Source organism: Stenella coeruleoalba (assembly GCF_951394435.1).
Source record: "Stenella coeruleoalba genome assembly, chromosome: 7".
In the NCBI taxonomy this organism is placed as follows: domain Eukaryota; kingdom Metazoa; phylum Chordata; class Mammalia; order Artiodactyla; family Delphinidae; genus Stenella; species Stenella coeruleoalba.
The window spans coordinates 80,324,967-80,352,045 of record NC_137153.1 but is presented as its reverse complement, the minus strand read 5'-3'; the positions used below and the strand labels follow the sequence as shown (position 1 = coordinate 80,352,045).

Sequence of the window (27,079 nt, the reverse complement as noted above, 5' to 3'; positions counted from 1 at the left end):
TCAAAGGAGGCCAAATTTGACTGGATTAGTCTGTAGAGCAATTTATGCCTAGGTCTGTAGAGCAATTTATGCCCTAAGGCATTACTGAAAAAAACTAGAGCAATCGTCCAGCAATTAGCAGTTGCGATCATGGAAAGAAATGCAAAGAGCCCTGTAAAAACCACTTTTATTCCAGGGTAACTGTGGGTGTCCCAAATCTTTACCTCCCTGAGGAGCGACATCAAAGGCTTAACAATGCAGGGAAAGGTAAGGGTGGGGGTGGGGTAGACTTCAATAAAATAATCCAGCCAGTCACTGAACTAATAAACAAACCAGTAACAATAATAAGCCTTGGAGAAAGGGGGACAAGTACCCAGCACTGTTTCAGTATACAGCTGACCCTCTGTATCCACAAGGTTCCACATCCGTGGATTCAACCAACTGTAGAATGAAAATATAAAAGAAAAAAAAAAAAATCCAGAAAGTTCCAAAAACCAAAACTTCCATTTGGCACACCCTGGCAACTACTGACATAGCATTTACATTGTACTAGGTATTATAAGTAATCTAAAGATGGTTTAAAGTACATGGAAGATGTGTGTAGGTATATGCAAGGATATCTTACCTTTTATTTGCCTTATCCCTTTTCTCATCAAATATCCTGGCATATCCAAATTTCTAAATTATTAATCAATACAAAAGTAACCCAGAAAAATAAAATAGGAAAAAAGTGATGTAAACATGACTGATTATCCTCTTCCCCTTACTACTGGCCTAAAAACCTTTCCTCTTATTTTCTAAGTCATCATAAAAAGGTTATTTGTCTTGCTTCCAACTTCTATAATCTGAAAATGTGATGTCTGCCAATGTAGAACCACGGCAGCATAATAAAAAAATTTTAATTTTTAAAACCATTTTAATACATTTAAGAATGTATAATGTTATAATTTTTTTAAGTCCTCCTCTTTCCCTAATTCTTCCCATCATATTATTAATAAGTCTTACCTCCGTTTTTTCAGTTACTTCAGTTGCTGTCATAAGTTCTGATACAGCATAGACAAACCCAAGATCTAACCTGAGATCCATTTCTTGGATCAACACTTTGAAATACCTATAATACAAGGTGAAAAACATTTAAAAATCATTGATTAACTGCATTAACAAAATTATATAGGAAAAAATATTAGATAAATATTAAAACATTGAAACTTAGGACTTTTTAGGTGAATGAGTTAAAAAATGTCACGGCAACACTGTTCATAATGGCAACAAACTCATAATACGAAAATGCCTACAAAGAGGAAATCGGTAAGTAAACTGTGGTATATAGTCACACAAGAGAATACTACATGCTAGTGATAATAAATAAACTCTAGCTACATACAACAAAATAAATTGTAGTAAAAATCTGAATGAAAAAAGCAAGTCCCAAGAATATATTTACAGTTAAAAAATTTTTCTTTAATTAGGAAAAATTTTGGCAAAGTAAGAAGCATAATGTTTAGGTACACATAAACAATAAAACAGTATTTTAAAAAGGGAATAAAAATAGTATTTATCTTGGTGATAGGGTGGAGGAAACAAGAAATATGGTAGTGATACATAGATGGATGTTTCTGTCAGTGTTCTATTTTTTGAACTGGGTGGTGACTGAATTGAAAATATTATTTTCTTGTTTCTAAAACAGTATGCAGTAATTATAGACAACTTAATAGAGAAAACAAATAAAAAAGAAAATAACAAAATACACACAATTCAGAAATGACTATTGTTAATACCTAGGTATAATTCATTTGGAGCTTTCTGACTCTCCAAGATTATGAAATAATTGATTTTTCCTATGACCTTTATAATTTAATATTTTACACTTAAATCTTTGACTCATCTGAAATTTATTTATTTAAGAGTACAATTAACTCATATTTAAATTAAAACATTAAATGCACACACAATAAATGTACTAAGACGCTTACTTAATACGTGATATCTGCGAATGTCCTGCAGATCTCATGACAATACTGACATCTGTAAAGGGCTTTGGTGCTGTAAAGATTAATAAATATGATTAATGATGCTTTAAACAAAAGATAAGCATTTTCTTGCAATTTAATACACATCACAGTGGACAATTAAATTATTTACTAAATCGTGAGTATCAATTAAAATTACTGATATCTGTAAGATCTATCACAACCTTAATTTCAGACTCCAGGATTATTTTTTTTAATTATCTGTATTCACTCTAAGGTTAACTGATCCTTTAAATTAGTGATTTTAAACCAGAAGTATGTATTAGAATCATTAGGAAGTCTTTGTGAAAACAGATTCAGGGTCTTATCTTTTTATTCAAAGGTTCTAGTGGCTTCTAAATTAGGGGTTTACAAATTAGTAATCTTTTTTTAAAATTAATATCTCTAAACATTATATATATATTTCTAAATAATCTTTTCTTCAGTATTCACTCAGTTTTATTGAAGTTAGTTGAGTACTTCCTGGTTTTTTTTCAAGCTAATTTTCCAATGATCCTATAGACACTAAACTTGAGAATGGTTTCACTTCATATTTTTAAAGTAAAAGAAACCAAATAGCTAATACAACCATTTTTATGGCAATGTAAAAATACAAACAAACCTGAATCCATGGTGACCGACTTAGGAGGTTTAATGGGGTAAAACACAAATGGAAATATAGCACCAGGTATCTGGTTTTGGATCTAAGAAAACAAACAACAGGTCAGTATATTAATATGTTAATTATAGAACCTGACTGGAATAACAAAATTTAAGAAGTACAAGGAATCAAAAACTCTAGTCCAACAATGAAACTTAAGTAGTAGACAAAACAGACTATGCAAATACATTTATTGTCATATTCCTTTAGAATATAATTTGACTATCTTTTCAAACTCACCTGTATTCTGTAAATTTGAATTCTAAATGATGATTGATGTGCAGATGTGCTATATTCTACCTTTAATGCTGGAAGGTAATTTCTTCTTATAGCTATTACATGTGGCTGCAGAATTTTCATGTTAGTACCACTAGGTGTGAAGCGAACCTGAAAAATATGCCCATACACACACACAAACACATGGAATTTCTCTTTATTTATTAATTGATTAAAATTAGAAATCTGTATCAAAAAACTTTAAAGATAATATTAAATAGTAGGCTAAATATTTGATGCGATTTTGACTGAGATCTACTCCATATCCATACAATTCACAGAAATATTCATATAATCCTTATAACTTGGTTTTATCACTTTTTATATAACTTTACTAAAATTTATCAAAAAAATAAAGCAATAAAAGAAAAAACAGTTTTAAAAATAAAACAAAGCAACTTATTGCCTTCTTGTTAACCAAGGAGTAGATCATTAGCGGCTTAAGAAAGTCTGAATCTTGATACAGAGAACTATCCCTTTAAAATATTCTATATAAAGTATGTATAATAGGATTCATTGTTTTGTAAGCAAACTAGTCTCTCCTTAAAAACTAACTTGTGATTCATCTAATTACAACAGATAAAAATTAAAACTTCATATCAGTACTTAAAAATATTACCGGAATGTTAGTGTCCAACTCAATAACCTTATCTTCTGATGGTGAAGATTCAGTATATTCCTTAAATTCTTTCTCTAACTTCTCAGTGTGCTTTACACTCATTGGCTTCCATCTTGCCTTCTTCTTGGGTTTTGTCTCCCAAACCACATCAGAACTTATATATGAAAGCAAAAATCATGGTACTAATTTATAAACATTTTCATTTTATCTGGTTTATTACATGAATTACCATTACTGAAAAACCTTCAGTAAATTTTTGCAATATCCCTAGTTGTAAGCAAGCACATTACAAGTTTAAAAACATGAATTCATTCAACCAGTACTTATTAAACTCCTATTTAGGCACTATTCTAGGTGGCAGGGAGATTATCAGTGAACATTTCTGCCATTTTGGAGCTTTCTTTTACCTGAGGAGTGATAGACAATAAATAGTAAATTAGCATCTTTTAATATATTAGGAGGTGAAAATGCTTTTGAAAGAAGAAAAAGTAGACCGGGTAAATTGGATGTGGAGTACTGGGATATGCAAAGTGGCAGCATCAGAAAAGAGTGGCCACCAGAGGTGTCATTAAGAAGGCGAGATTTCAACAGTCTTAAAGAAGATGAGGGAGTTATCCAGCACGGAAGAGAAGAACAACATTTCAGGTAGAGAGACAAGCTAGAGCAAAGACTCCAAGCAGAGCATGCCTGTAGTCGTCCAGGTAGAAGAGCAAGGAGGCTGGCATGCCTGGAACACATTAAGAGTAGAAGATGAAGTAAGACAGATAATGAGAGGCAAAATAACGTAAAGCCTTGAGGATACTGTAAAGACTCCGAGTTTTATTCTGAGAGGAGGACCCACTGAAAGATTATGAGAAGATAATCAGCCACATAGTTTGACCTAAGGTTTAAGAATGTACTATGTCTTGGAGTGGGAAGAAAGAAAAAAAAGGGATGAAGACTAGAACAGGAAAACTTGTTAGGAATGTAATGCAGTAAGCCAGGAGAAAAACGGTGATGGCGCTGCCTGCGGTGGCCTAAGGGTGAGGCAGTACAAAGTGGTCAGATTCTACGTGTGTTTTGAAGCTAGATCCAAAACACTGCTTTTAGATGGATTACATGTGGGGTGTAAGATAAAGAGAGGAATCAAAGATGATTCCAAAGTTCTTGGCCTGAGCAGCTGGAAGAATGTAGTTGTCATTAACTCCAGTGGGAAAGCAGGTTTTGGTAGAAGGAGATCAGGAGTTTGGTTTTACATACTACAAAGCTTAAGAAGTCTCTTAGATACCTGAGTAAAGATTTTATGTAAGTCGTTGGATAGGTAAGTCTGGAGTTCAGGACAAAAATCTGGCTGAAGATATATTTTTAGAAGTTTTTGGCATACATACGGTATTTGAAATCAAAACTGAAACAGAGAAGAGGACTAAGGTCTGAGAGCCTCAAGGTACCCAATATTAAGCAGTTGAGAAAAAGACAAGCAAGCAACAAGTGAGAATAAGAAATGTTGGAACAGAAAGAAAAACCAAGGTGGTGAGATATCCTGGGTGTAACATCAAGGACACTGTATCAAGAAGGGATCTGTGTTAAATGTTATAAACATAATCAATACAAAGACTGGTAATTGTACACTGGACCTGGCAATACTTAGGTCTCTGGTGATCTTACCAAGACCAGTTTCATGGTATACTGAAAGCAAAAACCTGTTTGGAATAGTTAAAAGAAAAATGGGTAAAAAAAGAATTGGAGATAGTGAATATATCTTCTGTAATAGATTAACACTTCTAAGGGGTTTGGCTATAAAGTAAAGCAAAGAAATGTGCAGTAGGTAGCAGGAAAAGTGGGTTCAAGAGAATTTTTTTTAGTTGAAAGAAATTACACTGGTTGGAACAATTCGATAGAGAGCCAAAAATTATTGAGGTGGGAGAAAAAAAGAAGAGAATTGCTGGATCAATGTCTCAAGAGGCAAGAGTGAATGAAATATAGTGCAAAAGTAGAAACATATGTTTAAATAGGAGCACATACAATGTGTCTATGATAACTAGGAAATGTGTCACTGCAATATGTAGGTAAAAAATATTGGTGCATAGGAAGCTGAGATATTGGGAGTGGGTCTTTGGACGTTCCCTTTTGATTGTGTCAGTTTACTCGGTGAAGTAAGATGCAAGGCAGTGAGCTGAGAGAGAATGGGGGTTTAAAAAGAGATAAAGTGTGAAACAGTAATCTAGGAGAGACAGTGAATGGAACAAATCTAATTTACTAAAAAATTGCTATAAGACTTAATTGCAGAATTTAAAAGCTTTCCACATTCTAAAATTACTTCACTTGTTTTGCTTACTGAAGTATGTAAGTTATTTAATTTTATTTATTCTATTTGTTTATTCCTTCTAAAATTTATGTTCACTTAATAAACAGAAAGGTACAAACCACGTATTAATCCCCTTTGCATTCACATCATTTAGCATAGGAGATAGCACATATCAGGTTTCACAGCTTAAAATCTGTTATCTATTTGACATTTTAATTTAAGTAATAAACATACTTTTTTGAGAACAAAAAAAATTTCTAAGAAAATAGTTTTAATATGCCTTTTTATTCATTTGGCCGTGCCGAGTGGCATGCAGGATCTTAGTTCCCTCACCAGGGATTGAACCCGTGCCCCCTGCAGAGGAAGTACAGAGTCCTAACCACTGGACTGCCAGGGAATTCCCTTTAATATGACTTTTTAAATGGCATGGATAGCATTCAAGGAGAAGTCAGGGGCATTTCCAGATGAATTTACATAGAAAAACAAAGTCAAATCTGTATCATATACCTTTAATTTATATATTTATTTGAGAGTTTAACTCAAGTAAAGGATTAAAACTACATTATCCTTGTTATACAGACTGCAATATAGAAACACTCTCAAATTTGGCAGTAATATACATAAATTAATTTTAAGTGTTTATAAACAGGAATATTAAGTGCAAAAGGGAAAGAAAGAGTTTTACTGGTGATGACTTATGTGGGAAATGGTAAATACAGTATTATCTTATTAGATCTTAAAGTGCCAAGGTCAAAGTAGAAAGTGATTAGAAAGTGAAATGTACAGTGTGGGGAATATAGTCAATAATAATATAATATCTTTGTATGGTGACACATGGTAACTAGACTTATTGTGATCACTGTAATGAACAGAAATACTGAATCACTATGTTATGTACCAGGAACTAACATAGTGCTGCAGATCAAATGTACTTCAAAAACAAACAAACTCATAGAAAAAGATTAGATTTGTGGTGTACCCTGCACTGTGGTAGGCGGTAATGAACAGTTAAACATTTCCTTATGACATATTAAAGAAAGAAAATATACCTTTGATAAGTTGAATAAATCTAATTTTTAGAGAACTGGGAAAATCAACAACATGATGAGATAAATTTGATTTTTGGTATGTCTTTATCTCAAAAGGCAAAAAAAAGCATCAAAGCACTTTTAAATTAGCATTACCTCAGATTAGTATCAATGAATAGTCAAAACAGAAAATTTAAACTAACTCATTTTAGATTTTACAATCACCACTCTTAATGATTAAGAACTGATCACTTAAATGTATCCAAATTTTAACGCATCTAACCTTGTAATGCCAATATAGGCTACTTCTTGCTTTGTATAATTGTTGACAAGAGAAATTCCAACATCTTGTAATGCCAACACAATTTCTTGCTCTGCTAACTCTGCTTTCTCACTTTCATATGTCACTTTAAATACCCTTGGATCTTCAGTGAATAAAATAATGCGTTGTAAGCCTTCAAAGAATGAAACTAAATAAATGGTCTTTTCCCCCAGATCTATAGGTGTCATCATATCCTGAAACAAAATCATCAAAAAAATAAAAAATTAGAGTTTGGTCACATCCAACACAAAATCTAGATTCCACATTTGAAAAATGAGAATAGTAATGGCACCTCGTTCCCAGGGTTGAACAAAATAAATTAGTAATTGTATAACATTTGGAAATTTACATAATTAAAATCAGTTGATGACAGCTTCTGCCATAATCATTATGAAGTCAGGAAGACAGGTCAACTGTTCTTTTAATACCATAGTAAAATCTAATTAAATAGTCTTCCTTTCTAGGCTAATCAATAACACAAAATTTTATTTTCTCTGATTTATTATAAGACTAATCAATGTGTTATGCATTAAAAATTGTTCAGTCAGAAATTCATATTTCCTTGTAGAGCTGAACTAAATAAGATAAAGAATATCTGACACCTCAGTTGCATGCTCTACAAAGCACAAATACTTACTACAGGATTAATTCTGCAGGAAGCCTTTATATATAATTATTGTGCTGATATCAGGGTCTTCAGTTTCAGTAATTAACTTCTAATAATTAACTGTCAGCAATGAATTTCTAGTTAAGTGAACACTCTGATTAACAGGAAATTATAATATATAGTACACATTCATGTTATAATCCACTAAAATTAAAAATGAGTTGTTACCACAGTCATGTTACTTATAACACTTTCTAAAATAAAATACATAGTACTAAAACTACATTAAGATATAAATAAACTAATTTCCAAATAAGTCTGAAGTTTTTCTAATATTTACACTGGATTACAGATTTACCTTTATAAATTTGATCTATCATTTTGATATAAATATGCAAAAGTACTAATCAACAGGTCAAATATTTGATTATTTTTATTTTTTATATTCAAATGAAGTCTTTTTTCCTGAATAAATCTAATAATCATGAATTTAAAAAATAAAGTTAGGCCAATTATGGGCAGCCCTCTCAAATACATTCAAAGAACACTGGACTCCATAAGAGCAACACTGAAAAGACAATGGAAAAATACCATCAATATGCTAAGAGAAAACAATTCAGAACCCAGAATTCCTTACTCAGCAAAAATATCCTTCAGTGAAGAAAAGTATAGGAAACAAAGATGCCTAAAGACAAATGAAAACTACTAAATATCATCATCAACAGAGTCACTCAAGGAAATTCTATAGGAGGAATTAAACACTGGCAAAAGGAAAGTGATCCAAGATGAGTGTCTGAAGCAAGAAAGGAATGTTATGTAAATAAAATAGTACTTATGTGGCAGAAAATATTTTACAAAATTCAATATCCAGGCATAATAAAAATTTTTGGCAAACAAAGACTAGATGAGAAGTTCTTTAACCTCTTATCAAACCCCCCAAACAAACACACACACCATACTTTGGCAAAGATCCCACTTAAAGGTAAATATTGAAGTTATATAACTTGAGACCAGAAATAAGGCAAAGACATGTGTTAATATCAGTTTTTATTAAACAGTATATAGAGATGCTAGCCAGTCCAGTAAGGCAAAAAGAAATTAAAGATGAAAGGATTGAAAAGGAGAAAACAAAACTCTCATTATTTCTAAGTGTCATGATTGTCCATATGGAAAAACAAAAAACAAATAATCAATATTAATAAGAGAATTCAGTGAATTTTCTGGATAAAAAAAATCAACACACAAAATGCCATTACACTCCCCTATGCTAACAAGCTTAATTTTAAAAAGATACCAGGGGTTTCTGCTCTGGCAACTGATGACTAGGTGGTCCTGGACCAACACTCTTCCTAACAGCAAAAGCTGGACAAAATCTAAAAAGGAAAAATATGTGTTTGAAAAGACAGAAAAGTTACCAAGGTAGTGAGAATGGGGCCAAGATCTGAGAGAGAAAGAAAGCCAATAAAAGTGAACTTTGTATTCAGAGTTCACAAGTGCCAGTTCTAAAAGTAGAAGCAAACACTGAGAGCTTCAGAAAAACATTAAAATTGGGAGTCTCATGTTTGGAAGGACCAAAACTGGAGTGCAGGGCATACCAAAAAGAATGGTCAACAGCTTAGGCTTTTAGTTGAGTCCCCAAAGGGCGATACTTTAGGTGCCAGGGTAAACTGGAAATACACAAGTCCTCACAAGGACTGAAGACCAGGTTCAAATAATTTCAATCCCCATTAAGGTACTCTCCCCCTAGACTAGCTACCTTACAAAGGTAAAATCACATGTTCTTAAGAGAAAGGGAACATCATATGGAGCCTCGAATTGCCTTTAAAATTTTTCATATACTTTGTCCAGCACACAGGCAAAAATAAACATGCATGCAAAAAAATAATAAACATGCATGCAAAAATAAACAAGAAAAAAAAGAAAATATAAAAATATCCATATGAAATCTAGATATTGAAATTGTCAGATAGGCTTCAAAGTAGTTATGATCAAAACATTCAAGAAATTATGTAACAAGACAGAATTTTGGAACAAAAACTTCTACAATAGAAGTCTTAGAACTCATCATTTCAATAACTAAAATTAAGAACTCCATGGATGATTTTAAGAGCAGATTAGATACAGCGAGAGAAGTATAGTGAAAAATAGGTCAGAAGAAAATATCCATACTGAAGGAAGGAGAGAAAAAGATGAAACAATACAGAACAACACATAAAAGTCATGAGACATGATGAAAAGTCTCACATTTATGTAATGGTGAATTCCAAAGATAAAGAGAAAAAAAAGAGGTGCCAACCCTGAAATTTGATATCCAGCAGAAATACTCCACTAAAAACAGGGCAAAATAAAGACATGTCCTGAATAAAACTGACAGAAAACTAATCAGCTGTAGACGCTGATAAATGGAATACTGGCTGCCATATCAGTAAACAAGGATGTTACAGTCATCAGCTATTGCAGCTACAGCCTATGGTGAGCTGGTAAGCCCTGAGGAAACTCACGAAGAATACCTGCCATCTAGCAGCCATCAGACTGCAGCCACTCCCCACGGTGAGCCCTGAGGAAACTCAGGATGTGAAAACACAGGATACTGGCCAGAGATAGCTGAGATGCATATTAAAGGAATGATTTCAGTGAGCCCAGACTCTTGCATCTTCCTATACACAGAAAAGTACTAAGTTCCTTAACTTGGGATATCTGGTTTTCTTTAATTAACAATAATCTTTTGATGTTCCTGACTACCTGCCCTTTGTTGTAAAACTTCTATATAACCTGGCTTCCCCCATTGCCTCCTCAGAGCTGTTCTCTCAGGGTTACTCGAGATGCTGCCTCCCGGGCTTGAAGTCCTAAAAGTTCCCGCCCAATAAAACATAACTCTCAACTTTTAGGTTGTGAATAACTTTTTAGTCAACAACTCACACTAAAAAAATAGTAAAGAGAAGAAAAATGATCCCAAACAGAAGTATGGAGATGCAGGCAGAAATGAAAAGTGGCAAAAGGAGAAATATGTGGGTTAATTTAAATGGAATACTAATTGTAGAAAGCAGTAATAATACTTCTTATGGGAGTTAACCTATTTAGAAATAAATCACACAACAATATTACATAAGACGGAAGGAGTAAATGGAGTTAAAGAGTTCTAAAGTCCTTACATTACTGGGAAAGTGGTACAAGTACTAATTTACAGCAGGTTTTAATAAGTCAAGAATGAATGCTGTAATACAGTAGGAAGCTAAAGCCTTAGGCTTCTGTTAATGTGATGATCTTTTTGTGTCCCTTGCAGAAAACCTACAAGCTATGCTCATGGGTTGTTATAAGAGATATCTGCTACTGTGGGGTAGGGCTTCTAGGTCAAGGGGGCTCATAACACAACCAGTGAGCTTTGTTTTCCCTCACATCAAAGCTGTTGTTTGAAGTGACCAAAGAGAATACCTCCTAAACTTGTCTGATGCTTCCTGCTGGTATGCTGTGTTTCCTGGCCTGTATCCACCCAAGCAGGCAGTTGTAAACTGTGGCCTATGATAGTTTTGTAAGTCTGAATGTTTAAGCCTAAAAAGATACTGTGGTGGGCACTGTAATATTACATACTGATAAAAGAATCAATTTAACAAAAAGACATAACAATTCTAAATTTGTATCTACCTAATCACATAGTTTCAAAATATAAGAGCCCAAATTAACAAAACCAAAAAAGGAATGTGTAAATCCATGATTTTAACCACCACTCTCCAAGTAACAGAACAAGCAAACAAAAAATTTAATGAGATAGATTTAAACAATTCAACAAAACTTGAATAAATCAACATATATATGTAACAGGGAACAGCCGATTTTGACTCCATGTTGGATCTCTTTCTTTGACTTTAACCTTTGCTTTTTGCTGCTTTTGTTATTATAATCATACATAATGGCATGCCTCAGGGAACCCTGCCTCTCTGCCTGAACCTTAAACTAAAGTACCTCTGTTCAGCTCACAGGGAGACAATCTGACCCTGCCCACCTGTGAATGGCTGCAGAAAAGAAGAAACTAACACATTCCCTCCCCAATGAAGGCCACTGTGAGGAGATGTTTTGCAAGATAAATGGGCTTTTTACTTTAGTTCCTAACCTCCTCCCGCTCTCTGTTCTATAAAAGAAACTGGCATCCAGATCCCAACAAGACGGTTTTTTGGGCCACTAGTCCGCCATCTTCTCAGTCTGCTGGCATTCTGAATAAAGTCGTTATTCCTTGCCCAAACACCTCCCAGGGCTTCCCTAGTGGTGCAGTGGTTGAGAATCTGCCTGCCAATGCAGGGGACACGGGTTCGAGCCCTGGTCTGGGAAGATCCCACATGCCGCGGAGCACCTAAGCCTGTGCGCCACAGCTACTGAGCCTGAGCGTCTGGAGCCTGTGCTCCGCAACAAGAGAGGCCGCGACAGTGAGAGGCCCGCGCACCGCAATGAAGAGTGGCCCCCGCTCACCGCAACTAGAGAAAGCCCCCGCACAGAAACGAAGACCCAACACAGCCATAAATAAATAAATAAATTTATAAACACCTCCCAATTTACTGGCCTGTCGTGTGGCGAGCAGAGTGAGCTTGGACCTGGTAACACATAGAATACCGTAACCAACAACTACAGAATACATATTTTTTTCAAATACACATAAAATATTTACAAAAATTGACCACATGCTGGCCTACAAAGTCAACTTCAATAAATTCCAAAAAATTGAATCAGAGTATGTTTTCTAGTCACAGTGGGATTAAGTTAGAAATAAACAAACAAAACTAGAAAATACTTCTGAAAAGTGATAACCTAAGTAACCATGAAGCCAAAATATAAAAATAAGTCACAATGAAATTTAGAAAATATTTTTAACTAAAAAATAAGTAACATAAAACACAGGAAAATTTGTGAGATAAAACTAATACTGTTTTTGGTAGGAAGTTCGTGACTTTAAGTGACTTGAAATAAGAAGTGAAGAAAGTCTAAAAAGCAATGATCTAGGTGTCTGCTATGAACTCATTTGCCCCCTCCCCCAATTCACATGCTAACGTCTCAACTTCCAATGTGACTGTGTTAGGACATAGGGCCTTTATGGAGGTTATTAAGGTTAAATGACAGCCTGTGGGAGGGGGAAGGTGTAAACAGGGTTCTGATCCAACAGTATTAGTTTCCTTATAAGAGATACCAGAGGGCTCGCTCACTCTCTCTTTGCCATGTGAGGACACAGCAAGAAGGCAGTCATCTGCAAGCCACGAAGAGGCCTCACCAGATTCACCAGAACCTGACCCTGCTGGCACTCTGATCTCAAGCTTCTAGCCTCCAGAACCATTAGAAGTAAATTTCCATTGTTTAAGCCATCCAGTCTAAGGTATTTTGTTATGGCACCCTGAGCAGACTAATACAATATCTATTTCAAGAGTTTAGAAGAAACTTATCAAATTAAAACAGAAGAAAGGTGAAAGAATATAGACTAGAGCGGAAACAGGTGAAAATGATAACAAATGTATAAAAGAGATCATCAAAAGAGCAAATTGATGGTTTTCTGACAGACAAAACTAAACTGAAACTAATTAAACTAATAAAATCTCAGCAAAACTTATCAGGAAAAAAGGAATGAAGGGACAAATAGTCTATGCTAGGAATGAAAAAGAGAATCATCCCCATAAATATTAAAAGATAAAAAGGTGGATATTATGAAAACATTTATATCAATATATTAGAAAACAGAGATGAAATAAAAGCATTCTTAGAAAACCTCTTACCAAAATGACACAAGTAGAAATAGAAAGCTGAATTGCCCTATGTTTAATAATAAAATAGCATTCATAATTTAAAACCTTCCTACAAAGACTACTGCAGGTTAAGATGGCTTGGCTTCACTGGTGAACTCTAGCAAATATTCCAAACATTCTAGAAATCATACCAATCTTACATAAGCTCTTCCAGAAAACAGGAAAATCGTAGATATTTCCCAGCATGTATTAGAATGACCTTAACATCAAAATCTGGTTAGGACATTACAAGGCAGGAAAGTTACAGGCCAACTTCTCTCATGAATACAAGCAAAAGTCTTAAACAAAGCATTAGCAAGTCAATTCCAAAAATACAAGGTTGGTCTAATACTAAAAAACCAACCAAATAAGACAAAGCCCAGATAACATATAATCATCTCAAAAGATTACAAAAAGTCATAAAAATTAATAAAAGTTCAATACTCATTTGATAAGAGAAATAATAACTAGTGGCAAGAAAAAAGACACTGGAATAGGGAACAAATTAAGATAAATTTTGAAAGACCAATAAAACTTTAATAAAACAATTTCTGAAAGTCATTTAATATATTACTGCAGAATGTTTATACCTAACTTTATTATTATAAAAAACAACAGTTTGCCATCCAGAGGTAAATTCTTTCATTAATAGATCCCTAAATATCCTTCACAGAAGTTAAATTGACTTGGGATGACTTTCAATGCACAGAATGTATTTATATTGGTTTATAAATTGAATGCTGAAAATACCTAAGTTTACCCTTTATAACATAATAGAAGCAAATAAAAAGGCAGACAAAATAAGACTGTTTCCAGTTTTAAACATTTCTGGTTAAGTTAAAGTTTGAATACTGTTTTAAAAATCTTTTGCAGTTTTTAAGAAGTGGAAACACAAAAGAGGCCTCAAAACTAGTAAGGCTGAAAGAGAGTAACTTAAAAAATAAATAAATAAAAGACTTCTGAGAACACCATAATAATCAATCCAGTACATACATCCTTTTGTGTTACTTCACCGTGGCTTTCTCCACATCTCCACTTCAGCTTTCTAGAGCCCACTGGATCAGCCCACGTATAAAGAATTGCTTTTCCAGGAGGGAGGGAATCTTCTATTTCACAGAGGGAACTGACATAAATAGTAAAAAATATGCATTAAAGTAAGTGCAAGTATACGATCATTTAAAGAATCCAAAATAATACTTCGTTAATTCTGAGTCCATTAATTGAGATTTGTGATAGTTCTGATTAAGAGTAGACTGAAAATTTTCCTCAGGCTTCCCTGGTGGCGCAGTGGTTGAGAGTCTGCCTGCCGATGCAGGGGACATGTGTTTGTGCCCCAGTCCGGGAGGATCCCACATGCCGCGGAGCGGCTGGGCCCGTGAGCCATGGCTGCTGGGCCTGCGTGTCTGGAGCCTGTGCTCCGCGGCGGGAGAGGCCACAACAGTGAGAGGCCCGCGTACCGCAAAAAAAAAAAAAAAAAGAGTAGACTGAAAATTTTCCTTATACAATAAAAAAGTGGTTTTCTGAGAAAATAATGAGAATATTTCAAGGGAAATATTTGTCCTATTTAGGAAATAAATATCTCCAGGTTGCTGAAACTACTTTGTCAACTTTTGTTTTAATACAAATTAATTATAAAAGAAAATTATTCCACTTACTTTATCTTATCTATACCAAATCTAAGAGAATTTAATTGGTGACCCTTTCCAAAGTATTGTTTTTACTGTGGTAAAGACAATACAGCTCAATTATTTCTAAAAACCATAAGACATGGGATACAAATCTAAGAAACTCAGTCAACTCATAAAACGATTCCCCAAAAGAAAATGGAGAAGCTACAAACCAAAGAAATAATAAAATATAACTTTTCTGAGCTGAAGAAGCTGACTCTGCAGATTAGACTTCATTGGGTATCAGACTAAATTAATGGAAACAGAATATCAACCTAGATAGAGCTTTGTAAAATGTTCAAATTTTAAGAAAATAGAGGAAAACCTGCCTATAAACATCTAGGACAATTACCCATGAAGAAATAAAAGTAAGACTGTTCTTACACTTTTCTGTAATACTGAATGCCAGAAAACAATGGAGCAATGGCTACACAATTTTGAGGCAAGAAGTTATGACTTAAAATTTTCTGTCAAATTGTTAATTTGCAAGAGAAAGACATTTTCAAATAAGCAATAGCATAACCTATTATCCACAAACTCTTGCTTTTTCCAACCAAGCCAGAGATGACTAAAAATAAAATTTTAAGAACTAGGATGTAGAAATATTAAACAACTAAACCAGTCAAATAAATTAACTTGTTGTTAATATGCTATGAATCAATGCAAATACCTTCAAGAACATATTTTTGAAAAACTAACCATTTTATATTCATCTGGGTCAAAAATCCCAAATTATATTGATAAGAAACTGAGAATTTGGAAAGAGAAATTAAAGAAAATGTAAACTACTCCAAATTTTTCATGGATGAATTAGCAGATAACTGTTTCACTCTCAAAATTTAAAATGCATCAAAATTGGGACTTCCCTGGTGGTCCAGTGGTTAAGAATCTGCCTTCCACTGCAGGGGACATGGGTTTGATCCCTGGTCGGGCAACTAGGATCCCACCTGCTGCGGGGCATCTAAGCCCACACGCCGCAACTACTGAGCCCACGCACTCTAGAGCCTGTGCATCGCAACTATTGAGCCTGCGTACTCTGGAGCCGGTGTGACACTACTAGAGAAAAGCCCATGCGCCGCGACGAAGAGCCTGCACGCTGCAACTAAGACCTGATGCAGTAAAATAAAATAAAATAAAATAAAATAAAATAAAGTAAAATATGCATCAAAATCTCCAAGAACACAAAATAATTATCTACAAGAGAAACTAAATGTATATTTTCCAAATCATCCTTAGAAGAAAATAATCCATATTACCAAAAAGTATGGCAAGGAATTATAAATTAGTTGTTATAAGAATTACAAATGGGTTCAACATTTTTTTTGGGGGGGTTCAACATTTTTATTAAAAGACAAACAGGTTCTAACATTATAAAACTGAAAATAAGTTCTCAACAACAGAAGAACATTTAATTATAGTGCATCTAAATGATGGAATATCATGCATTCATTGAAAATTGTGTTTTTGAAGCAAATTTACATGCTCACAATAGCTGTTAAAAACAAGAGATTCAGAAATATAAACAGATAGAGAACAATAGTAAAAAAAATAACTGAATCAAAATGCTGACAGTGTTGGGATTCCAGGGATTATGTTTTTCTTTTCACAGTTTTCCTACAGAATTTTAAAAAATAATGGACAGTTGTTATTTTTATATGTAGGAAACAAAAACCATAACAACAACAAAAAAGCCAAGGGTAGGGAAGGCAGAGGAAACAAAAGCCCTATATTCCTTATTTTTCTATGAAAAAATATCAAATGTAACCGTGTTGATCAGATAAATTTGGTTTAAAAATATTTAGAAATGCTTTAATTCATATAAATTTTAATCTATTTAATTCACTGCAGAATATTCCTCATGAAAAAATTCATCTCAAATTTATCTCAGGAGGGCTTCCCTGGTGGCGCACTGGTTGAGAGTCCGCCTGCCGACACGGGGGACACGGGTTCGTGCCCCGGTCCGGGAAGATCTCACATGCCGCGGAGCGGCTGGGCCTGTGAGCCAGGGCCGCTGAGCCTGCGTGTCCGGAGCCTGTGCTCCGCAACGGGAGAGGCCACAACAGTGAGAGGCCCGCGTACCACACACACACACAAAAAATTTATCTCAGGAAATTCAAAGAAAATAAAAAGTAACCAGAGTCCTCAGAATGTTAACTATATATGTGTACAAGTCTTAACCTCACAAGAAAATAACAACACAATGTGACAAACGCTTTAATCTATATATTAATTTTATAAATTTCCATTAAAATTGTAATTTTTAAGTTTCAGAATTTCTACACAGGATCACATTCTAGTTTCTCCCTTATCCCTTACTTTTACAACTGTAACAATGCAGTAGATAAAATTTCTAGACACTTTATATCTGAACTGTACTATGAAGAACAGTGCAAAGTCAAGGCCAAAGAAAAGACTGAGAAGTCTCTAGTTCAGCCTCAGCCAGGCTCAACCAGATGTCAGAGAATTAAGCTACAATGCCCTACATCACCCACAGTATGTAAAGAATTAACTTAGCTCCTGTGTATCTTAGAATGTTACCATTTATGTACTAACCTTGAGAGAATCGAGAAAATAGTCACCCAAATCATTTTTTGGACGTCTTAATTCTGTGACAGTTTCTTTGGGAAAGGCTAGTTGAGGTACGTGAATTGAAGGACAAATAAGAAAAAAACCATTTGTTTGCCTTTGTCAGTTTTAATCAACCAACTTATTATTTTTATAATATGGATAATCATAGAAAACAGGCTCTACTCTCTCTCAACATCTTCCTCAAATGAGAGAACTGATAGGCAAGGAGGAGTTCTAGATATGTGCTAGCTCAAGCTTTGGGTTCTCACTCAATCAATGCCTATTTTAGTCAATGATTCTAAGTGTACAGTTAGCAGTGGAAAAAAAGCATAAATGCACTGATAAATATGAGCCCACTGATAAGTGACATGAAAACAAACTAAGAAAAGTAGACAAAATAAATTCAAGACAACCTGGGACACATAAGTAGAGGAACAGAAGGTTACATAAATTGTAGTGGTACTAAGAGGATAAGGTATCACAGTATATTGAAACAAATGATATAATGAGTAGTCTTGAAATATCAAGACATAAATATAGTCTTTAGAAAAGCTTAAAAATGTAGCGCTCCTTTCCTACATGCCTCAGCAAGAAAAAGGTATCTACTGTTTGAAAAAAATCTGAAGAATCAATATTTACATTATGTTCATTAAAAACAAATTTCAAAAATAGACAAAATTCTTACGATAAACCCTGACAATTTCCTCACCAGATTCCACAATGACCAAGATTTTGTCATACTTGCTTCAGTTCTTTTCGTTTTTGTTTTTGAAGCATTTAAAAGTAAATTATATCACTAATCATCAGGGAAATCAAAACCACAATAAGACATCACCTCACACCTGTTAGAATGCTTATTATCAAAAAGACAAGAAAAGAAATAAGTGTTGGCAAGGATGCTGAGAAAAAGGGAATCCTTGTGTATTGTTGGTGGGAATGTAAATTGGTGCAGCCACTATGGAAAATAGTATGGAGGTTTCTCAAAAAACTAAAAACAGAACATGTGATCCAGCAGCTGGATTATCTGTTCAAAGGAAATGAAAACACTAATTCAAAAATTATATGCATGTTCACTGCAGCATTATTTATAATCACCAAGACATGGAAACAACCTAACTGTCCACTGATGAATGAATGAATATAGAAAATGTGGTATATATAAAATGAAATATTATTCAGCCATAAAGAAATCTTGCCATTTGAGACAACATGGATGGACCTTAATGGCATTATGTTAAGTGAAACAAGTCAGAGAAAGACAGATACTGTATCATCTCACTTATATGTGGAATCTAAAAAAAAACAAAAAAAGAAAAAAGAAAACAACCAAAAAAACCAAACACACAGATACAGAGAACAGATTGGCAGTTGCTAGAGGCAGGGTTGGGGTGGATGAAATGAGTGAAGGTGGTCAAAAGGCACAAACTTCCAGTTATAAAATGTATAAATCATGGGGATGCGAGGTACAGCATGGTGACTATAGTTAATAATACTCTACTGTATGTGTGAACGTTGCTAAGAGAGTAAATCTTAAAAGTTCTCATCACAAGAAAAAAAAATCTTAACTGTGTTTGGTGATGGATATTAACTAAACTTATAGTGGTGATGATTTTACAGTATATACAAATATTGAATCATTATGTTGGACACCTGAAACTCATGTTATATGTCAATTATGTTGGAATTTTAAAAAAAGTAAATTATAGATCTCAAGTCAGTTTTAACCCTACATACTTCAGTATACTTTTTTTTTCTTTTAATGAGGACATTGTTTTACATGGCCATAATGCCACTAACGGTGTTTATACTCTTAGGAAATTATCATAAAGTCAATGTCTCATCAGCTAGACTCTGCTAAAATCAGGGGATACTGTATTTGTAATAATCTTCTTACCTTTGCTTATATTGAACAATGTCATTCTTGGTGTGATTTATTAACAGGAATGGAGCTGCTCCATCACGATAATCTGAAAATGCAATAACTGTAGAATGCTCAGCCAAATTAACTTCTGCTATGATACCTCCAAGCTAGCAAAAAGGGAAAGAAAATATTCTCTAATGTGATCATTGCCCAAAGAATATTAACCAATAACATTTAATAATAAAAACTATTCATAACTTAATATATTTTTTGATGATTTGGAAAGTAATTCAGGATTTTATACTGCATTTCTGGAAAACCATGACTCTCAATTATCATATACAGATGGGTCAAATTCAAGATGTGGTATATTGTAGTATTCTAGGCACTTTAACTCAGCAGTCCCCAACGGCGCCGGGGAGGGGGGAATGTTCAGACAGTAATGTGAGCGATGGTTCGGTCAGTAATGTGAGCCATGGGGAGCGGCACATGAAGCTTTGCTCGCTCGCCTGCCACTCACCTCCTGCTGTGCGGCCCGGTTCCTATCAGGCCAAGGACCAGTACCAGTCCATGGCCCCTGGGTTGGGGACCCCTGCTCTAACTTTCCATATAACAGTTAAATTGTTTTATGTCTCTTGCTTCCTTTTAGAACTTTTTCCCTTTGCAAAGAGAAATGTTTGTTCATTTTTGGTGAAACAAACAAAAAAAATCATTTAATAAAAAAAAATTAGTAAGTATATATTAGCTTCTCTAACTACACACACAAAAGAATCACTTACCTCATTATCCAGATGCAATAAAATACAACTTTCTTGCTTGTTAAAATGTATCTTTTTGGGAGAGCCTTCACTTCTTTCAACTTGAATAAGAAGTTTATTAGAAGTATCCTCAGGCCAAAAGGGGATACACTAAAACATATATTACATACATTTATTTAAGTAAAACTGATTTCACCATAAAGACCTTTATCACTTTAATAAACCCATCAGAGTAGACTTAAAATAGTCTTAAACCTCTTTCAACACTGCTCTCGTTACTGGACTGCTTAGCTATAAGCTGCTGACTTCAAGATGGGGTGCCACTTGGGGGCACTTTGAACACAAGCAGTAATGGGTAGTAAGTTGAAGAGCTATTGATAGAGTGCTGTGAAGAGGCGTTAGTGTGGTCCAGATCTAGAGATGGATTGAAAAAAAGTAAGTAAACTGAGCCAAGTGATCAGTTTAAAACAGGGGAATGTTCAGTTACTAAAAGTTATAATTGGGCTGTGGGCATCACTTAGTAATTAAGCAGTAGTCAAAGTACACACAAATGTCAAGTCAGGACATATATTAAATCCAGAGTCCTGGAAGTCAAATAAGGATTAAAAAAGCAAAAACAAAAGCAAAAACCAAGAGAAGTATCTAAAGTCTAAAGTTCAGAGTAGAAAACAGGCTCAAAATCTTAAGAAACCACCTGGACATCAGTGATCTGGAAACCAGACTAACAGAATAGGAGACAGTCAATGCACCCAGAAAGAAGACCAGACAACAGGAGCTGGAAACAAAGAAAAGAGCTAAAAGAACAGGAATGGAGAGCCAGCCTTGTCTGTAAACTATTATGTAAATCAGGTCTTAGTGTGATGCGACTCTGACCAGGCTGGTAACTTCACATAATTCAATGAGACTGCTCATGTGCTCATCATGATCATCACCATATGACCTGAGGGCAATGTAGAAGAAGCTAGATGGTTGAGTCAAGTGCCTTAGCTTGATAAAGTCAGTTTTATTCAACCATAAAAAGTAGATAATGGAACTAGACATGGCACATGGTTAAGGCTATAACAGGCTGAGAAAATTCCCACTTGAAGCTTCTTGCAACCCAGTGGAAACTTATCTGGGAGTCAAAACAGTAGCAATACTAATCCAAGCATATTTCCCAGGAGGAACTGAGAAGACTAAAAACGATGTGCTCTCTGAAAACCCTCAAGCCTTGCTTATTTGTAAGCCTTCCTTACAAATCAACACTGCTAATAATCATAAATATGCATTTTAAGTTAAGGTTCACTACTGTAAGCCAAAATTAAAATGTGAAGATTTTAAATTAGCAAAAGAAATTTATCTTAAGAAAAGCTGAGGGACTTCCCTGGTGGTCCAGTGGGTAAGACTCTGGGCTCCCAATGCAGGGGTCCTGGGTTTGATCCCTAGTTGGGGAACTAGACCCCACATGCATGCCTCAACTAAGAAGTCTGCATGCCACAACTATAAGACCACATGCTGCAACAAAGATCCCATATGCTGCAACTAAGACCCGGCGCAGCCAAAATAAATAAATAAATGTTAAAAAACAAAACAAAACAAAACAAAAAACAGAAAAGAGAAAAGCTGAAGTTGGCAACAAAAAGTAAAATAAAAAATAAGTTGTTGTGCATTTGTAATTGCAATTACTGTAAATATAAACTAACTGTTGGAAGACAGAAGCTACAGATTAGGTTTTTAAAGAGAGAAGACCCAATAATCTTATCTGCAATTGACATATAAGGCAAGACATAGAACTACTGTAAATAAAAGTATGGAAAAAAATATACCTAGAAAATATATAGAGTAAAACAAAGCTGCAGTTATAATTTGGCATCTAGATATATAGAGAGCTCTACATCCAACAAACCAAGAATCCACAGACTTAATGAGCACATATGAAACATTTGCCAAAGAAAATCTATACTCATTCAACAAATATTTATTGAGAGTATACTGTGTTTAATCACTGTTCAGAGCCCTCCAATAGCTCTCTCCATTTCACTCAGAGCAAAAGTTAAAATCCTTGTAATTCACAAAGTTTTGTGTCACAAAGTTCTGCATGATTACTCTTTATCACTGTTATGTCTTGTTCTCTTCTAAATACTTTTCCCTCTCCAATAATATCGGCCCCTTTTGCTATCCTTCAACCATGCCAAATATTCTCCCATTTTAGGGCACCTACCCTGGCTGATTCTTTGTCTTTAATGCTCTTTCCCCAGATATCCACACTGCTGAGGGGTCCAGCTCCTGGCTAAAAACCTATATGCAATTTTTCAGGTCAGACCACTGGTAATTACAAAGGCTTTACCTTTATCTGGCAGGTCTCACAGGGCAAAGCTGCCCTCCCCATACCAGACTAGGTGCACAGCCAGTGCACTGCATTCTCAAGAACTCAGCCCCCACTTCTAGCTATGCCCTTACAAATATCTGCATTCCTACTACAGGCATCTTTGTCCAGAGGCCTCTTTACCAGGGCCTTTGGCAGAGGCCTTCCTCAAGAATCTCTGCAACACCTCTTTATCAAGGAGAGAGGCGGAACTTCAAGATGCTTTTTCTCTACTCTGACTTGGTGCTCAGTACTTTTCCATTCCTAGCCCTTCCCCTTTGTTTTCTGCCACCCCCAGATCCATAAAACAGTAAGAGCTATTTGTTCAGGGCTCCCCTGACAATGACACTACCCTCACTGATCCACCTCACCCCTAACTAACGTTGTTCCATAGGAAAAATGGTACAAGGGGAGGTGGTGCTTTCTTCAGTTTAGCCTCTTACTTATACTACTGCAGTAAGTAATTAAAGTCCTGAGTGTTACTTTCGTTTTAGCTTGTTGTCTTTATCAGCTATTCCTGTACCTGGCATCTCAGCTCCAACTCAGCTGAACTCTTGACAAGTGTACCTCTCACATTTTCTCCAAGTTTGTTCAAATGTGACCTCAGTAAGTCCTATCCTTGACCACCTTATGTAAAATTATAGCCCACTTCTTGCTCATTAGAACTCTTAACACCTCTTAGCCTGTCTTATTTCCTTTTTCCCTATTAGACCTGTCACCTCTAAACATACTATGTATTTTACTAGTTGACTATAGTATTATCCATTTAATGATTTCCCTACACTCCCACTGAAATGTAAACTACACAAGGACAGGTACTTGTGGTTTTGTTAAAAGATGTATCACATAAATATTGTTGAAAGAACAAACAAACAGGCAAACATGAAAAAAGGTACACCTTCTAGAAATGAGAAATGTAATTATTCAAATAAAAAACTCAGTTGGGGCTTCCCTGGTGGCGCAGTGGTTGAGAGTCTGCCTGCCAATGCAGGGGACACGGGTTCGTGCCCCAGTCCAGGAAGATCCCACATGCCGCGGAGCGGCTGCGCCGTGAGCCATGGCCGCTGCACCTGCGCGTCCGTAGCCTGTGCTCCGCAACAGGAGAGGCCACAACAGTGAGAGGCCCGCGTACCGCAAAAAAAAAAAAAACTCAGTTGAAGGCTCAAATAGCATATATATATATATATATATATATATATATATATATATATATATATATATATATATATACTGTATAATATATATAGTAAAAGTGAAAATCTATGAAAATATATATGTAGAATTTATCCAGAATGAAGCAAAGAGTTATACAGATAGAAAATATAAAAAAGATAATAGGATATATGGAAGAAAGAATATGAAGTTCTAGAACAAATCTGATTAAAGACCCAGAAAGAGGAAATGGACGAAGAGGAGAGGTAGTATTTAAAGAGACAATAGCTGCAAATTTTACAGAAGGTATGAAATATATTAATCTACAGGTCTAGGAATAAAGTATCTCAAGCAGGATATATCAAAGCAACCCACATGCAGACAAACAGTAGTATGACTGCAGAACATCAAAGACAGAGAGAAAACTGTGAAGGCAGCTAGAGAAAAAGGAAAGATAACCTCCAGAGAAATGACAGAAGCACAGCAGAATTTTCAACAAAAATGGAAGCCAGAATATAATAAATGCTACAACATGTAGAAAAAAATAGAATTGATTATCAAGAAAAAGTATCATAAAAGAAAGGTGATGATTAAAACTTTTATGGATAAACACAAACTGATGGTATTTACCTCCAAATCAGCTCTAAAGGAAATGCCAAAGGATGGTACATCAAGAAGAATGATTCCAGAAAGATGGTTTCAAAGCAAAAAGGCATAATGAATATAAATAGCAAACACTTCTCTAATAATCCTAACATACTTAAAATAAAATTTCTTCAGAAGTATTCTATTAACCTCAGGCAGTCTTTCAGAAAGCTCTTACCCAGAGACCTAATAGCTACAGATAGAGTAGAATCAAAATTTCATTCCTAAGACACTACTGTCTTCCTAAAATAACTAGCTTAACCTACCCTATACAGGCATCTCTAACAGCTTCCTAAAGAGAATAAATAATTTCCTTCTCTTTGCTGCATTTATACTTTACCCAGTCTTCTACTGCCATATTTAACGACATTTGGTTAGTAATTATTAAATGTCTACCTCTATTATCAAGCAACACATTCCTAGATGACAATGTTCGGATTTTAATAATTAAATTATTTACTTGGTTTATTCTGGTACAAATAAATACTCAAATGTTCATGGAACTGAAACAAAATTGGGAGGTGGGGGTGGAGAGTTAGAACATTACATAGTGATTTCATGTATCAAATTTCAAAGAAAAATGAAAATCTAAAGAGGTACCTTTTTGAAATTCATCTACCCACCTGCTCCAAATCAAGAGAGAGCCATTTATCACTCCCCTCTTCAGCCACTGATATACGATATTTACTTTTGTTTTTAAGCAAAAAAAAGGGTGTAAAGGTGACAATTCTGGTAATGTTAAAACTGCTAAGATCTATAGTGACACCAACCTACAGGAAAAAAAAATAGCAACATTTCAAAAGCTATTCCATTATCGTAACATCCTGATAAAAATTAAGTACTCAGTAGAGCTTAAAAAAAGTTTCCTGATGAGCATAAGATGAACTCACTTGATATTCCATTTTCAGGCCCTTACATTTAACAGCTCCGTGACTACCAACAGTATCAATTGAAAACTGATCTGACAATTCACTATCAGTTACCATAAGCTGAACCTAGAAAAAAATATTTCAAATATATTAGTATTTAGGTACCTTTAAAAATTCCTACCTAAGTTGATATATTTTTTGCTTTTTAGCCTAAACTAATATTATACTGTTAATGCACTAAACCCTTCCCAAGACTAAATTTTAATCTTTTTAACCTCAAATATTTCACAAATGTTATTTCTACCTATTTCATAATATTTTATTCTTCTAAACAAACAAAAAGGAGTGATAAGTAGATAAAGAATGAAAGTCAAAAAAACTTCACATACCTTATTGTTATTAAAAAAGTGCTTTGGCTGAAAAGAAAAGAGAACTGGCTTTTTATAATTAGGTGGATGCTTTCGATGAATTCCATCTGCTTTATACTGTAACATTCGACCAGTTTTATTGACCATCCAGTAAGGACTATGAAATGCCATAACTGTCTGGCCAGTATTATAAGTCACATGGATAGCAATATCTAAATCAGTCTTTTCTATTTCTGTAACACAAGTAAAACTGATGAAACTAATATCTTGTTGATTAGGTTTTATATGATATTCACTTTTCCAATCATGATTAAGATAGTCAAGTAATTTTAAATGCAGCCTGGCTTTATCCAACTGTACAGTACAAATCTGGGCTGAATGGCCTTCATGTAGAGTAAAAACTCTATGTTCAGTGCCCTATAATAAAAAAAAAATACAGTAAATTTTTAATGTTTCAGAATAATACACCAAAATATTCTATTTAATGATTCCAAATGCTATACAAATGATTCTGAAATACCTCTGTCAGAAAAAGAAGACTTATGTTCATGTTCTAACTCTGTCAACTGTATAAATTTCTATAAATTGAGATTTGAGTTACTGTATTTGTAAAATGGTCTAAATGATCTACTTCAAAGGACTATTGTGAAAATAAAATAAAATAATATAGTGTGAAATTCTGCTGGCACTAATGAAGATTATAAAACACTATAATTAGTAAAACAAAAATCTTATCCACTAGTGATTTTAGTTGTAAAAACTACAAAATAATGAAAAATGTATGTAATCCAAAATAAGCAATCCCTACTAACTCCCATTTTTGATTTTTAACAAACTCTCATAACCCATTTCCAATCACTGTTTATACTGAATCTTACGTAGCTTTCAAAACTGTTCATTTCTCTCCACTCACACTTGCATTACCTTAGTTCATGTCACTGTAACCTCTCCCTTTAAGAGTCTCCTAACTGCTCTTATCTCCTCTAAGCCCTTTTCCACACCGCAGCTAAACTGTCTTTCTAAAAAGTGATCATATCCTTTGGAAACTAGCAAACAGAATGTGATCCCTAAAAGCATCAAGTTAAAAGTTCTATTAAAATGCAACACAGATAGACATTCCATCTGGGTATTTCACCTGTTTTTCCAGCAACTCTAATCTGGTTCCCTCCTGTTATAACATGGGAATCTCTTCACCTTAAGATTTTAAATTACTTAAAGCAAAAACAAGGTAAGCTATCAATACTTGACATGTTCCACAAAATAGAAGAGTAGTGCTGGTGGTGCTGGAGAGGTAAATAAATGG

General features: G+C 34.6%; 1 protein-coding gene across 6 annotated transcripts in view; it reads right to left on the bottom strand.

The window, feature by feature from the left end:
• Positions 1-27,079, bottom strand: part of VPS13A (vacuolar protein sorting 13 homolog A) — a 244,162-nt gene that overhangs the window by 44,397 nt on the left and 172,686 nt on the right. For all 6 annotated transcript variants that reach the window (XM_079927399.1, XM_079927403.1, XM_079927398.1 and 3 more), the window contains 12 exons: positions 25,798-26,193; positions 25,430-25,534; positions 25,163-25,309; positions 20,420-20,548; positions 19,674-19,807; positions 14,538-14,667; positions 7,140-7,372; positions 3,545-3,698; positions 2,890-3,036; positions 2,611-2,692; positions 1,953-2,022; positions 985-1,090 (listed from right to left, as the gene is read on the bottom strand). In XM_079927399.1, coding sequence (XP_079783525.1) covers positions 985-1,090; positions 1,953-2,022; positions 2,611-2,692; positions 2,890-3,036; positions 3,545-3,698; positions 7,140-7,372; positions 14,538-14,667; positions 19,674-19,807; positions 20,420-20,548; positions 25,163-25,309; positions 25,430-25,534; positions 25,798-26,193 — 1,833 coding nt within the window. The remainder of the gene's footprint in view (positions 1-984; positions 1,091-1,952; positions 2,023-2,610; positions 2,693-2,889; positions 3,037-3,544; positions 3,699-7,139; positions 7,373-14,537; positions 14,668-19,673; positions 19,808-20,419; positions 20,549-25,162; positions 25,310-25,429; positions 25,535-25,797; positions 26,194-27,079) is intronic.